This window comes from Argentina silus (assembly GCF_951799395.1).
Source record: "Argentina silus genome assembly, chromosome: 11".
Lineage (NCBI taxonomy): Eukaryota > Metazoa > Chordata > Actinopteri > Argentiniformes > Argentinidae > Argentina > Argentina silus.
The window spans coordinates 16,320,969-16,336,462 of record NC_139665.1 but is presented as its reverse complement, the minus strand read 5'-3'; the positions used below and the strand labels follow the sequence as shown (position 1 = coordinate 16,336,462).

Genomic DNA, 15,494 nt, shown 5'->3' with positions numbered 1-15,494 from the left:
CACACACACACACACACACACACACACACACACACACACACACACACACACACACACACACACACTCATTCACCCTGTGAGTTTAATGCGAGAAAACACACAGTCTGGAGAAAGCCCAGAGGAGTTGCTGGCTCAACACAGAGTGTATAAACCTGAGAAGGACTTCAGAGAGGGGCTTGTGTGTGCACACCGTCTGAAAACCTGGAAAAACCATCACTGCCTGTGGACCTTATAAGTGCTCTCCCCAGGAAGTGCATGAATAAGAGGCCTTGCACTGTATTTCACTGCATACTCGAGTCTGTGAGTGACTGGATCAGAGTGACGTTTTTGGTGAATGGATACAGCAGAGATTTTTTTGAGTCTGTTAAATCCATTATTTTATGCATTGTGACCTGGCCTCCCATAGTTGAATGTAATGCACATGTGTCCATTTAGTTGTGTCTGCTAGTTGTGTCTAGCTATAAGCTTCCTCACACAAAGCAGTGGTCGTCAGTCATTTTTACACGTTGTAACTGGGTGCAGGGCCAGGGAAGAAGGGGTGGGGAACTTTTATTGAGCTCATACTGTACTGTAAGTAGGTTCAGCTGTGAAGGAGAGCGGAGGGAATAGTGCGGTTCTCAAAGTGAAATTATTTTCTTTTGGTCCCTCTCTCACTCACTCTTTCCTTTCTACCACTCCCCGTTTTCCCCTTCTCTCCCTGCCAAATATCTCTCAGATACAGTGGTGTTAATAAAATATGGATTCTCTTTGGGAGTTTTAAAACTCTAAATGGGAAAATAGTGAGGGATGATGAAAGTGAGAGCAGAGAGGACAAGGAGGAGGAGGAGGAGGAGGGCGGAGGAGAGGAAAGGGTGTGGAGGAGAACAAGAGAGGATGAGTGGCAGGGAGTGATGGAAAAATGTAACCAAAGATGATAAGGCAGAAGGAGAGGAGAATGTAGTTTAGTGAGAGAGAAAGAGAAGAGGAGGATGATGGACACTTTTTCTTGGTTGAAACCAGTTTTAAGAGGTTCAAGAAATCAGATTTGAAAATACATCATGAATTTATAATAGTTTCAGTTCAGTCACACCGTTAGAGGAGGACTTACAGTTGCTTTGGTAGAATATTTTTTTAAAACGTGTAGGGTATTTTATGCAGTATACTGAGAATAAATACAGCTTTGGTAGTGGAACAATGAGATCTATACTGTTACAAGCAAATATGAGAACATGGTACATAAACAGACACATGCAGAACAGTCAAACTCTGACTGACAACTCAAAACTGACTGATACAATTGACTGACAGATAAGCAAATAGAACAGGTAGATATTCAAAATGCGTAAAAAGAGGCAGCCAATGGAAGTACCGCAGTCATGAAAGTCTTTCACTCTCGTTCATATACTCTGGTGCACACAACGTCCCCAGCACTCATTGTCTGAAAGAGAATCAAAACAAAACATAATGCAGAGGATTAATACAGTAACTTTGTCCACCCACAATTATTCATTATAATATGTAACTCTTGTAAACTTAAAACCTTTTCAACTATTCTTATCTCCCCTTTAACCATTGCGGAGCACATTTCAAAGGGAGGTGACCTATTTGAACCACCAGAATCACCTTGCATCTGTAACCAATAAGATGGCTGCTTTACCAATATCAGCTCGCCGTCGTTCGTCAATTCACGAGTCCAGGCAGTCTTGGGCCCCTCCCCTTTCTGCAAAGTCTGCTCACAGCTGACTTTGCTGTCTGTCTCCCATTGAGGTAAACTCTGAGAATGACCACAAAGGAGGAAGATATACATAAAAGACTACATTTCAATAGTCTTCACTGGCTTCCTTTCCTAATCTCCTCCTCTCCACCTGTATTGCTCTGTATTGCCTGTTTGGTGCCCACAATTCTTCTTTCACCCACTTGTGCTCTCAGATCCCTGCTGATGAAGGAGAGGAGAGAAGGCTAAGGAAGCCAGTAATGAATGAGTATTGCAATGCAGCCACAGAGTTAAGTGTAGTGGTTAGAGAAATACTGTTGATAAAAGTTTGACCAGAAGGGCTCTGGACTGGTAGTACTACTCAGTGTGCTGTTGCTTCATGTTACCGCATCCACAAATATGTCAGGAGTTATGTGTTTAACCTCCGCAAAGCATACTGTCTCATCACAAAGAAAAACGATCAAATGACACTGGAATGATTTCCACATGCTTATACAGTCAGACACCTGCTTTAGTTGCAGACATTCTGAAATATAAATGAAATAACAAAGTGCCTATGTTATGACAGTATAATGCAATATATACAACCTAGATAGAGCTGGAGATGGGACCCTCACTCCTCTGACAAAGGCTGTGGGTATGGGTAGTATTAGGGTATGGTATTCGTATTAGGGTATGGACTGTGGGTATGGGTAGTATTAGGGTATGGTATTAGTATTAGGGTATGGACTGTTACCGTGCAGGGGCGTCCATCCACCGTGGTCTCGTTAAAGGACTGGCCCACGGTGAAGGAGACGTGGGTGGTGCGTACGCTGGTGGAGGTTTGGATGGAGAGGCTGTCCCCCTGCTGGGTGATCTCCACTGCCGGCCTGGAGGCAGCGGCCACCGCTATCTTCCTCAGGAACACATTGACACCTGGTCATAGAGGATCACACAAACAGATTTATTTAACCCTTATTTTAATCTTAGTTGACTGAGAACATAATCTCATTTGCAGCAAAGACATGGGGAAGAGTTGCAAGGCAGAGGAGAGGGGATGGATGAGTCAACTGAAACTGAGGTGATCAGAAGGGAGTTCCCCTGAAAGCTTTGTAGCACTAAGATCATGTGTAAATCCATTGCCTTCAATAGACTTAAGATAATCCTAGTACTACGCTTTTGGGAAGCTCAGCCAAGAAATGTGGCATTTACTCTCGAAGTAAAAACTCTATACCCTTCTCCATCTGATTGGATTACTCTTGGGGCCCCCAATCCATATTTGCTCTTGGAATGATAAAAGGTGTGCATAGTGAGACCCTTGGAGGGAGTTGAAGAGGCCCAGGGTACTGAGGGAATGTCAGGCTCAGTAGCAGCGGCTGACTGAGGGAGGGGGCCTGTTGCAGGGCTTAGTTCCGTTTACACTGGCTTTAATTACAATCGCATGAGGACTTGGTTTTAGACCAGAGAAAATTGAACATTCCTCCACAGGCTATTTATCTTTACATTGTAATGGATGCCACTACCTACTTGCCCTCTTCTGACCATTCCTTTCTCTCTCTGTGTGTGTGTGTGTGTGTGTGTGTGTGTGTGTGTGTGTGTGTGTGTGTGTGTGTGTGTTTGTCTGATAATAGGGCAAACTCTATAGTCACCACATAAGAGGAAATCACTTGAGTGGTTTACCACAGACCAAGCTGATTTACTCGTTTTTCTTTTGGCCAGAGGTCAAGGTGTGTTTTTGGCCATTGATGCCCTTATCTCATTTTGCCTGATTGCTGACCTGCTACCTTTTCTTGAACTTAGTAGAGTGTGAATACAGTGATGAAAATACGATATAAAAAATACGCAGTCTTCATATTTCTTACTATTTATGAGAAATCCGACCATTTTCATCAATTCACTCACCCAGCGCTTTTAAGAGTTCTTCAAAGTTTTCAGAAGTCTTCATTTTCCATGTTCCAGAGAAGTCTGCGATTTTACGGTCCATTTTCTTATTAAATTATTGCAGTAAAACAATTTCACCGAATTATCTCGTGCTAATTCACTAAAAATAAAACAAAATGTCTTTTGTTCACTGTGCAGTCCCTGCGTCTCTGTTTTTGCTCTACTTTGCGGAGTCTCTCAGGTATCGTTACTTGGTCTATCTCTCTGCCGCTCTCTGCGTATTCATTCTCTCTATCCTCCGCATCCGCACGAGGTTGATTCGATCTGGTCGACGCTCTCCCTTCATTGGCTCATGTTGCGTCTGATCCATGTGTCATGGGTGGTAGTGGGATCACTAATAGTAAGAATTCAGAATCCTCAGAAACAAGAGCACGCCCTTTGGAGAGGTCTGTTCGCACTCTGTGATATGGTGAAGGATTTGGACAGGGATTTTGGTAAATGACGCGTGCTTAAATACTAAAGCATAAATTGATTAGATTTTGCAATACATTTGAATATGCATTGGCATATTATTCCTATTATCATAATTGTATGATTGAAATGTTTAACTAGTATTTTTATAAATGTTGTAAGTGTTTTAATATCCATATAACGATTAGGCATATTTTAACTGAAAGGATCAAGCTATAACGTTGGCAATCAATAACTCAATAGGCCTATAACATTTCTCTTGATAGCATTTCAAACAGTGAATGTGCATGGCCACCGCAGGGATTTTTTTAAGAATCTCCGGACAGATTGGAATAAAATAATTAAAAGAAATACAATGTGCTAAATAAGTCAGTGGGGAATAAGCAAATAAGTCAGTGACCACATCATTTGTAACCCTTAAAAAGTGTCATATGTGTACACTTGGGGACGGAGAGAAAGATCAAAGACAAATGGATCCCATTAGCAGAGAGGAGTGAGGAGGTGGGGGGAACCAGTGTAAAATGAGACCACTGACTACTCTCTCTCTCTCTCTCTCTCTCTCTCTCTCTCTCTCTCTCTCTCAAATGCCTAGAGGCAATTACCAACCAATTGTGTCCCGCTTCTCCTTTCTTGTCTTTCTGTCTCTCACAATATACCCCTCCCCCCTCCCCCCTCTCTTCCTCTCCTCTCCTTCCTGCCAGGAACATTTCAACAAGCCTGGATTAGAAGTGATACCTCTGGAAACATAATACACTGCATTCAACGAATAAAAACAATCAACCCACAAAAAAATGCAATGTTTGTTTGCTAAATGTTCTGGTGGGTTATTGTTTTTTAAGACCCTTTCCACTTAATTGTGTTTTCACCACACCATGTCTTTTAAAACATCACTTATATCAGAGTAATTAACCTCTGATAACCTGGTGATGAGGTACTTTTGAATTAAAAAGGTACATTCACCGTTGGCTGACCTCCCTCTTTCATCTCTCCCTCCAGAATATGAGGTTAAGAGGCCCAGAGGAGGATGGAGGGAGAGAAAGGAGATGAGAGGGGGATGAAGCTAGAGAAAGGAGAAGAGAGGGGGATGAAGGTAGAGAAAGGAGAAGAGAGGGGGATGAAGGTAGAGAAAGTAGAGGAGGACAGAGGGAGATAATTAATCAAAGGACAGGAGGACAGAGGCAAATAAAGGAGAGGAGAAGAGGTAGAGTAAGGAAAGGGGAGAAGGTAGAAAAGAGAGAGGAGAGGAGAGGGGGATGGAGTAAGAGAAATTAGGAGAGGATAGAAAGTAACAAAGGGGTGGAGGAAGAGAAAGAAGAGAGGAGAGGGATAAGTAGGGTAGAGAAATTAAAGGAGAGGAGGATGGAGTTAGAGAAAGAGAAGAAGGGACTGTCCTCTGATGAAAAAGGGAACACAAGGACATCTAGTCCCTGTTTCTATGACAACATGTCGGTGTAGTTGTCTCCCCCTGAATGCTGTCTCATTTTACAGGACATAATCACGGAGAAGTGCTCAGTGTAACAGGAATTCCCTGTGTATGAATCAGTATGGCTCTGGTAGAGATGTATGTGTCCCTGTCCTCATACAAGTGGGATCTTGAATTTCATTGTCTATTCATTTCTAAATGAAACAAATCACAGATTATGTCTGTTGTGCTAGGAAACCTTGTAATGCGAGCATCTTTTTCAGTAAAGTTAAACTAAACTATATATCAGATGTCACAACCTCAGTTATATGATCATAAGTAATGTCATTTAAAGGGTTGTTACAACATTGACTGGAACAGAGAGACTCCTTTTTAAAGTGCTCCAAATCAACTTAGAATTTGTATCTGATGACAACAGAAAATAGGCATAGGCCTAATCATGTACTAATAGTTAAATTCCAAAAGTCTTTGTTTAGACCCTCATTCAATATGACATGCATTATAAAAATGTAGTTTACAATGAAGACATTACTTCTTTTCAATCACTTCATCTCTTACTTACAGTTGTCCCTAACTGATAACACAGGAGCGATGCATATGATAACTGAGGTTATTTAGCATGCGCACTTGCGCGCGCGCACACACACACACACACACACACACACACACACACACACACACACACACACACGCACACACACACACACACACACCAGGGAATCTATAATACCTATATACAGGAAAGAGGGATTCGATTTGAATCGTGTGATGCATTACACGTCGGTGTCACCCTGGACATTGTGGAGGAGGTGGCCAATAGGAGGATGAGGACCAAACTCCTGGCCATCATGGACAATCCCTCCCATCACCTACATGACACTGTGGCAGAGCAGAGGAGCTCCTTTAGAAAGAGACTACTACAACCACGTAGCACTAAGGAGCGCTATAGGAGATATTTTCTGCCTGCCGCAAGACTGTACAACTCCTTCGGCTGGCTCGATCGGGGTGATCAGAGTCATGCTGGGGGATGTTAAATCGTACTGGACTGTTCTTACTGTATATAATGTTTCAGATGTCTATTTTATTTTTATTCTATTGTCACTTTATTTTGTTGTTGTTGTTGTTGTTGTTGTTGTTTGTGATGTGAGCTGCTGTAACGCCTTAATTTCCCCTCGGGGATCAATAAAGTACCTATGTATCTATCTAGTCCTGTAGTATCTGAGTGTGGCGTCACCTAGTGGTGAATTGAATTCCATTTTGTAGTGGTTTTCTTTTCGTGCGGAACCGTCATATCAGCTCATTTGCTTCCACCCGGTCAAGTGCCACATTTGCACCATTATCATCATGGCGAACCATCTTCGCTTCGTTGCTCGGACAGTGATGGTCCAAGAGGGCAACGTAGATGCAGCCTATAAGGCATTGAACAGGTGTTGTATTTTCACATATGTATTTATTTTCATTTGCTGTGATTCGGGCTATTTATTACTGTACATCATGCAGTATCACCCGTCCCTCGGCATCAAACTCGGTGCTATGCCAGCTAGGCTAAGCTAGCTCAATGTCAGTGAGTTTTTGGTGACAGTCTGACCTCACAGCCGTACTACTAGTTGCACGCCGTTATGAGACTGCTATTTATATCCTATATGAGAATAGAGTGTACTATGATATAATATGATGTAAAATAAGTCGTAATACGATTCTGTAAATGCGTGCATGTAGGAGTCGCAACTGTGGAGCTACAGAAGCCATGGCTGAACCTCGTTGCAACCATAATAATATAATGACTCAGTATGGTTGCAACTCTGAGAGGCATCTCTCGCGAGTTGCGAACATATTAGCCCTGATATGCCCTAGAGAAAATTGCATTTACTCAAGGAAAGTCATGCATAGTTAAAACGTTTTTGCAATTTTGGAATAATCTATAATGATATGGAGTTGAGGATGCTAGAAGTCCAAATAGCTTTCGAGATTGGTGCGTCACGGCAGATTATTAGCTCCAGCGAGCACTTTTTCATTTATTCTCGGCTCAATTGATAGATTGTTGCATGGCCTAGAGTTTATGCAATTTTCTCTAGGGCATATCAGGGCTACACAAATATATATGGACTGAAACAGGAAAACACATCGCCGCACTCTACCGCGAATAAAAACATGCTCCAAGATATCCTACTTATTTGTTTTAATGTCGAAATACTCACCAGAGATAATATTTTTACCTATGGCGTTGCTGTATCGTGGTGCCGGCTAGTGCCAAGGGCACCCTTTCCCCTCCATTCGCATATAAAAGTAAGAGTCATGGGCAAGACTTTCTGTCAGTCTTCTAACAACGCGTGATGTCGATGGCTCTTGTTTTGATGAGGGGAAAGGGTGCGCTTGGCAAGAGCCGATGTAAATACACCACCGACGTAGAAAAAACAGCGAAACTGATCAAACACAACTTCGTCTGAGTATTTAGACATTTCAACTTAACGGAAGAAAGAACACAACAAACAAGTAGAATATCTTGAAGCAGAATTTTCAGCGATAATGCAGCAATGTGTTTTGTGTAACTGTTACTGTATGTAATTGCATACCAAGTGTAATGGAAATTAAGTGTCGTTTGTTTTTACACAAGCAGAATAGGGAATGTTACTACTACAATTTTTACAATTTGAAAATTACTCTGTTATAATAGTTACAATAGTTTTTACTGTGTTACTTACTACCCAACTAGGCCTATAGAGTAACATAACAACAAAAACAATACGTTTTACCGTCTTCTCTCATCAGATCAGAATCAGAATTATTTTATTTGGCCAAGTATATTTGCACATGCAGAAAATTGACTTGGTGAGGTTGGTACATGGGACATAAACAATATATAAGCAAAAATATGAACAAAACAAATACGAAAATAGCAAAATATTAACAAAATAGCAAAAACTAATTTACAAAATGTTTCACCTTGAACTCATAGGACTCATATTTTCCCTTGAACTTATAGGACTAATTTTCCCTTGAACTCATAGGACTACACCTAGTATAGTGTGCATATTCTCATGTTACATTTCTGTTCCCTCTCTTTTAGGGTGCTGTCTGTGGATGGGATAATCGACACAGTGAAACGTAAGCGCTACTATGAGAAGCCATGTAGACGCAGACAGCGAGAGAACTACGAGAACTGCAAGCGGATCTACCATTCTGAGATGGCCAGGAAGATCTCCTTTATCTCCCGGACACACAGACAAGATCCCTGGGCCGGCTGTTAGGGAGAAGAGGATAGTATGTGGAGGATGATATCAACAAGAGCTCAATGAAAGAGGACTTGCAGGCTGGAAGATGAGAAGAAGTAAAATAGGTCAAGTCCTGTGAAGAGAACTTAAATAGACTCGATCAAATAAGATTCCATTGCACACAGTCTTGTGCTTTTGTTATAAAAGGTTATCCACCGAAGTCTTGTTGTTTTAATCATAATTGTTTTCCTATAGAGTGTGTCAGAGGCAGGTTCAACAGGCATCACGCTGCAGTGAAACAGTATTGCTTACTTACGACCTCCCACGAGTCTCGGTCTTGCATCCTCTGGATAGCTAACACACGTGACAGCCCTCCAAAACATCCGTTTGAGGAATGAACCGTAACACATCATGACAGTCACGGTCCTCAAGATAGATTTATGTTATGACACCTTTATGATCAAAGGAATGTAAAGATAAAATTATAGTGTTTCTGTTGTCTCATATCCTATGTATGTCTGTTTGTTTCTGAGAATAAAAATGTTATTGATTATTAAAATTACATTTATGCCCATTTTTTTCTATAGTAGGCCTATGTTGACCTTTTTTGACAGCTAAGCCACATCTCAGTCCAGTTTCAATTAAAACAACTTTCTGAATGGTATAAGACATCAGTTGTGCAGTAAAGTCAGCAGGTTGTTAAATACAAAGGTGAGCAATTCATATAAATGTGTTTTTCTAACAGCTATGTGTACCACTAAATGCAGACATGACAGCAAATGTGAAAGAGCACAGCATTACAGAGGCTTTTGTTCATTCTCTCTCCTCTGTGTGAACTCTCCATGGTGTACTGAAGATGTAGAGATTCTAGGTCAGAGCAACACCTGTAATTGAGATGCATCAAGTACAGATGGGTTGTCACCCACTGGTTTCTCTACCGGAGGGACAAGATGTGTGTGTATTATGAGGAGCAAAAGGCAAGTCTATGAAACGTCTTGTAGACATAATAAAAGAAGCCTTGGTTAAAGGCATCAGCACATCTAGTTCATAGGACATGACCAGATTGTGACAGGCCTACATTTTAAAATTTGAGGTTTATAGGTAGCTTGAAATGTGCCTTTCTCCACCATAATTATGTTTTTTGTCATGTCATGTTAATATGTTTTGTTGTTTTTTGTTTAATTAATTTTTACATTTAATAACATCATATAACATCCAAATGTAAAAATGCATATGCCTCCTACAACAATAATACGATGCCGTATGAAGACGTTTTAATCCGTTATTTATAGTGTCTGATGTGTCTATGTGTGTCTGTGTACATTATGTGCCTGCGCGTCTGCCTCTCTAATATTATTTCACTTAAATCAACACCACGCATGAGTTTCATGTGCCTCGTGTTTTCCTTGTTGACTGCTGTAGTATACAGCCCTCCACACGACCTACACGTGCGGACAGATAGGCAAGAGAACAGCCGTCACTAGCCAATCAGCATTTAGGAAGCCACTCAATGGTTACGCTCCGAGCCAATGAGAGAGTTATGTCAAATCGTAACCAATAAGCGCCGAGTACACTGTTTAGCACGTGTAGCTTTCGAGAAGTCTGGTGGATGTGCACATGTTTCCCTCGCTGTTCGCTGTCCTGAAGACTGTGCTGGTAAACTGAAGGGAATCTGAAGGGAAGCAAAGGAACACAGAACACAGCAGACCACGACCAGGACAGAGGCTTTGGTCGAGTACAGCAACTGCCCAGGACAAACCTTTTTCAATAGGTTATTATAATACTTGTATTTGTTCAAGTAAAACAACAACCCATCGATATTGCAGGCTTTGTTGTTTTTGACATCTACTCCAGCCTAAAAGGTAAGAAAAATACTATCATTGTATATTTTTTAATTTTCTTTTTAAGATTTCCTTTTCAGTCTTGATAAATAAACTGACAGTAAATAGAGCAGTTGTGCTTATGACATTTATGTTTCGCTTAAACAATCTAAAATTGTTGGTTTGGCATGCTCTGGTTCAGGCTCGGCTTTTCCTGCCCCGGTTCATAAATCCCCATGAGCTGAACAAAACCAAACTGACCTCGGATCATTTAACAGATTTAGTCTTTGAAACATGCAAGCCATTTGTTGCTGGAATTCTTGTTGAATACGTGGAATTCTACAAATAGACTGGCATATTGAAAGTGTTTGAAACAATGTATCTGTAACGATATAGTAGTCATCGTTACAATGTATCATGTTACAGTGTTCAGCTATTTGAAATTCAGTTTTATCGAATACGTGACACAGCCAAATCTCGCAGTAGATTACAGCAGCAGCACGCGTCACACTCCCAGCGTTCACATGTGTTGCAATGCTCCAGCTCGTGGAGGTATGTTCTGACACCCACTGACTCATGAATACAAGGGAGGGCGATACACCGTTTAGATTTCTAATAATGGAAACAGTGTCACGTGTCTGTCGAATTCGCGTTGATTTTGTTTTGCATTTTCAATAGATTTTTTTTAAATATAGATTTGTATATCCTAATAGACTAGAAGTAAGTGTTCTGCTGTGTTGCTTAGTAAATATTGATGTCTATAGTTTCAAATAAATGTATGCAGTCATGTTTTGTGGCCATACTGTATATATAGTGTCACTGTGTTTATTAAGGAGTAATATTTGTAATTGTAGGGTATTAGTATGCAAGTTGAGTATGTTTCTTTGATTATCTCTTGCATTACCTGTTTCACTTGTCTCTTTTAAAATGTAATCTTCCATGTGATTAATGTGTTGTTCTGTCTCTCTCCCTCCTCAGGGATGCATTCGTTGAGCAACTCCTCCAAATGGCCATCCTGTGACTCGCTCCCCTCCACCCCCAGCTTGCTCCTCAGCGAGAGCGACCAGACTGAGGATGAGGCCGACCTGTGCTCCTCTGAGGAGGGAGACATCGGAGGGGGCAAGCCCTTCATCCTAGCTGGGGATGGCAAGGCAGCTCCCAGGCTACGGTTGGCCTTTGTTGGTCAAGATCACTCCAGGACTGGGGTCATCCAAGCAGAACACTGTCAACACACAGACTCTTACCCGACCCTGGTGCCCTCAACTGGGGATGCTAAATTAGGCACAGGGGCAGCTACCCAAGGAGACCTGGTCTTCTCTCGTAAAGTAAGTTTTATAATGAAGAAACTACTTTATGTTTCTAGTCAGTGCATTTTGAAATGAAGGGCAAAATCAGCTGTCAAAGAAGGAATTAAGACTATACAGTGCTGCTTGAAAGTATGTGAACCCCTTGTGCAATTATAGATTTTTTAGTTTTTACCATGAAATCTTTATTTAATCAGAACCAGTCTTTTTTATCTGACATAACAGGTTTATATTTACCAATTCCATATGTTGGTTTAGAGGAAATCAAGCGTGTAGTAGAAAAAATAATTATAAAGAAATTAGTGCAGGTGCAAAAATAAGTAAATCCCAAGTTGCATTGGTTAAATTAAGTCGGTGAGTAGAATCAGGAGGGTAAATAATTGGGTACCAAATGAACCAATCAAATGAGAGATCTTTAGGACATAGTTTGGGCGGGACTCTGATAAGTAGAGATAAAAAAAACCTGGTCAGTTTTGTGTTACTCATACAAGTGAATGCAAAACACACCATGCCTAGAGGAAAGGAGATCTCAGAGGACTTCAGGAACAGGGTAGTGAGAGCACATCAGGCTGGGGAAGGCTATAAAATCATCTCAACAAGATTTGAGCTCCATCAGTTCACTGTGAGGCAAATAATTTACAAATGGAGAGCATTTAAAATCACAGCAACTCGGTCTAGAAGTGGACACCCTTCCAAAATATCCCCAAAAGCCACAAGAAAAATAATAAATCAGGTAAAAGCCAACCCAAACATAACATCTAGAGATTTGCAGACCTCCCTTGCTGCATCTCAGGTAACTGTGCATGCTTCAACAATAAGAAGAACACTGATTCGAAATGGCATTCATGGGAGGGTTGTTTGGAAGAAGCTTCTGCTGTCAAAAAAGAACCAAACTGCCCGTCTTAGAGACTATCTGGACAAGCCTGAAGTATTTCTGGAAGTCCGTTCTCTGGACAGATGAGTCCAAAATTGACCTTTTTGGTCACAATCAAAACCACTATGTTTGGCGAAAACCCAACACTGCCTACCACCAAAAGAACCTTATCCCAACAGTCAAGCATGGTGGTGGGAATGTCAAGATCTGGGGCTGCTTTTCCTCCTCTGGATCCAGACAACTCCACATCATTAAGGGAACCATGAATTCTGAGGTATACCAGGAGATTCTTGAACAGAACGTCAAGCCATCAGTCAAGGCTAAAGCTGGGCTGAAAATGTGTCTTCCAACAAGACAACGACCCAAAGCATTCAAACAAATCTACCAAAGAATGGCTCAGGAGAAAGAAGATTTGTGTTTTAGATTGGCCAAGTCAAAGTTCTGACCTAAATCCAATCAAGATGCTGTGGCAGGACCTGAAGCGGGCAGTTCATGCCAGACACCCCTCAAACCTTACTTAATTGGCTGAGTTCTGTAAGGAGGAGTGGGCAAAAATCCCTCAAAACAGATGTCAGAGACTGACTAGTGGCTGTACGAGATGTTTACTCCAAATTATCGCTGCTAATGGAGGTGCCACAAGCTATTGACTGAAGAGGATCACATATTTTTGCACACATGAAATCTGAGTTTTTGTTAAATAAACAATAAAAAATATATATTATTAATTATTAATATATTTTATTACGAATTTGGGTTTAGATAAAGATTTTATAAGTTCATTTTAATATTTAATACAAAAATAATGACCATTCCTGTAGGGTTCACAAACTTTCAAGCAGCACTGTATGTCAGCTGGCCCTAACATTGATCCTGTTCTGATTTGAACATTATGGTCTACTGATATCAGCATCCAGGGACATTAATCAGTAATTTGTCAGTTAAGCAGTACATTTCTCAATTAGATTGCTCTCTAGACCAATCCTTGACTGATGGGCTCTGAACGGTTATTGACTCGTGTGTTTCCCTACTCTTCTAGTGTGCAGAGATGCAGAGATTTGTCAGACCTGTGTTGGAGCTTCTGAATGGACTCAAAAAAGGCAGATTTGAAAGAGGTATGTTTTTGACTACACCCTATGGAATTTAGTGTGTGTGTGTGTGTGTGTTTTGATGGCAGCCAAGTAATAAGCTGTTACTTGTGGATGTTTGAATCATTGTTATATCTTTGATTGACAGGTCTTAGCAGTTTCCAACAGAGCGTTGCCATGGACAGACTCCAGAAGATTTTGGGAATTCTACAGAAACCTGACATGGGGTAAGCAAACTAAAATCAATTTAATGGGCAGCAAGTAGTAACGTGTGGTACTGACAAATTCAATCATAATGTCTAATATGTTGCAAGGTCTAGCTAATTCACAATAGCTTTTTATTGACTATTCCCCCTGCTTTCCCGCCTCTCTTTCCACAGTGAGAAATATTTGCACACCCTTCTACAGGTGGAGATGATGCTGAAGATGTGGTTCCCCCAGGTGAAGTGGGAAGCTGCTGCTTCACCCAAGAACTCCATCCCCAGTATCCCACCTCGCTGGCACCAGAACCAGCTACACATCCCAGTCAAGGTGGGCCTCTTCACCAGACAGACAATGCCTCCTTTAGACTAACTATAAATTAATAAACAACTTAGAAAATATCTGTATAAAGACAACCTTATTGTAAAGTGTTACCCGTGAATGTATCATTAGCCATTTCGATTTTCACACCAAATCTTGAGTAGTCTATGACTTGGATACATTCTTTGTAATATCTACGACTTGAATTGTAAGAATCCATTTTTTGTTTTGTTTTTTAAATCCATGTCTTTACGCCTCTGTCTTTACCCCTCAGAAGCGCAAGCTGAGCTGGTCGGACTCTGACTTTCCCAGTGCCGCCGCGCCCTACTGCAAGCGCCTGCATCGGGGGCAGCCAGAGGAGAGCTACCAGGCTGTCAGGTCACGAAACCCCAGCCCTCAGAGAAGGCCTGTGAATCCCAGAGAATATACAAGGCTTGAGGGAGAAAATGAAAGAGTGGAGGAGGGGGGTTGTATCCCAGGACATGAGATGTCATACAACACTGACACTTTGAACAGACTGTCCTATCCATGTAGCAGGAGAGAAAAAGGAAATGGACAGGTTGAGATTTCCCCTTCATCTGTGTGTGGGAGCGCAGCAACACAAGACAACTGCATCTCCTCCACCATCCTAGTCTCTGACTCACCCCTGCTCCCCTTATCTGGACACCAGCCACTGGGGTGCCATGGTGGCTCTGGCACGGGAAAGGGAAAGACAGCTGTGATGTCAGAGGAAGTCGAGGGGCTGCGTCCAAGTGCACAAAAACATTCAGTCTCATATAAAGGCCTCAGGCCGCATCATACTGAAGCACTCCATACCATCATTCGTTAAATCTGTCTGTACAACTGTTTTTTTTATTTATTTTTTTACACTAAATACCTTTTAAAAGGATTTGGGGAATATTTTTTGTGATTGATGTGACACAATACACTTCTTTATGTTGGACTTGTATATTCATTATTTAACAGTATACATACAATGCATTTCATCAGTGTAAAAGAAAATAAGAACACCATTAAAGAGTCCAATGCTTTTACGACAGCAAATCACTAGTTGTGGTACAGCTAACAATGGGGTAAAACATGGAGGATAATACAATGAAGAACACTGCGAAGACCTGTGAGCCCTCAAGCCGATGTACTATAGGGAACATTGGAAAGGGCAGCTGTGGGTAAAGGCTTAAAACACTCTACTGCAACCATCTCATTGATTGTAAGCCATGCCATACAACT

At 41.3% G+C, this 15,494-nt stretch overlaps 3 protein-coding genes across 3 annotated transcripts; 2 read left to right on the top strand and 1 right to left on the bottom strand.

Moving 5' to 3' along the window:
• Nucleotides 1-1,366: 1,366 nt before the first annotated feature.
• Nucleotides 1,367-3,813, bottom strand: crabp2b (cellular retinoic acid binding protein 2, b; the record flags this gene model as incomplete). The annotated part of the gene is made up of 4 exons (XM_083680203.1): nt 3,575-3,813; nt 2,430-2,608; nt 1,637-1,753; nt 1,367-1,417 (listed from the first exon to the last, which is right to left on the bottom strand). Exons 1-4 carry the CDS (start codon nt 3,654-3,656, stop codon nt 1,367-1,369), a joined length of 429 nt encoding a protein of 142 aa, XP_083536329.1. The 5' UTR covers nt 3,657-3,813.
• Nucleotides 3,814-6,763: 2,950 nt separating this feature from the next.
• On the top strand, nt 6,764-9,215 carry mrps21 (mitochondrial ribosomal protein S21). The gene is made up of 2 exons (XM_083680438.1): nt 6,764-6,874; nt 8,515-9,215. Exons 1-2 carry the CDS (start codon nt 6,792-6,794, stop codon nt 8,693-8,695), a joined length of 264 nt encoding a protein of 87 aa, XP_083536564.1. The 5' UTR covers nt 6,764-6,791; the 3' UTR covers nt 8,696-9,215.
• A 1,121-nt stretch (nt 9,216-10,336) lies between these two features.
• Nucleotides 10,337-15,202, top strand: ciarta (circadian associated repressor of transcription a). Its single transcript, XM_083680437.1, has 6 exons — nt 10,337-10,521; nt 11,458-11,804; nt 13,694-13,769; nt 13,891-13,969; nt 14,123-14,273; nt 14,539-15,202. The coding sequence occupies exons 2-6, from the start codon at nt 11,460-11,462 to the stop codon at nt 15,091-15,093; spliced, it is 1,206 nt and encodes a 401-aa protein (XP_083536563.1). The 5' UTR covers nt 10,337-10,521; nt 11,458-11,459; the 3' UTR covers nt 15,094-15,202.
• The last annotated feature ends 292 nt before the right edge of the window (nt 15,203-15,494 follow it).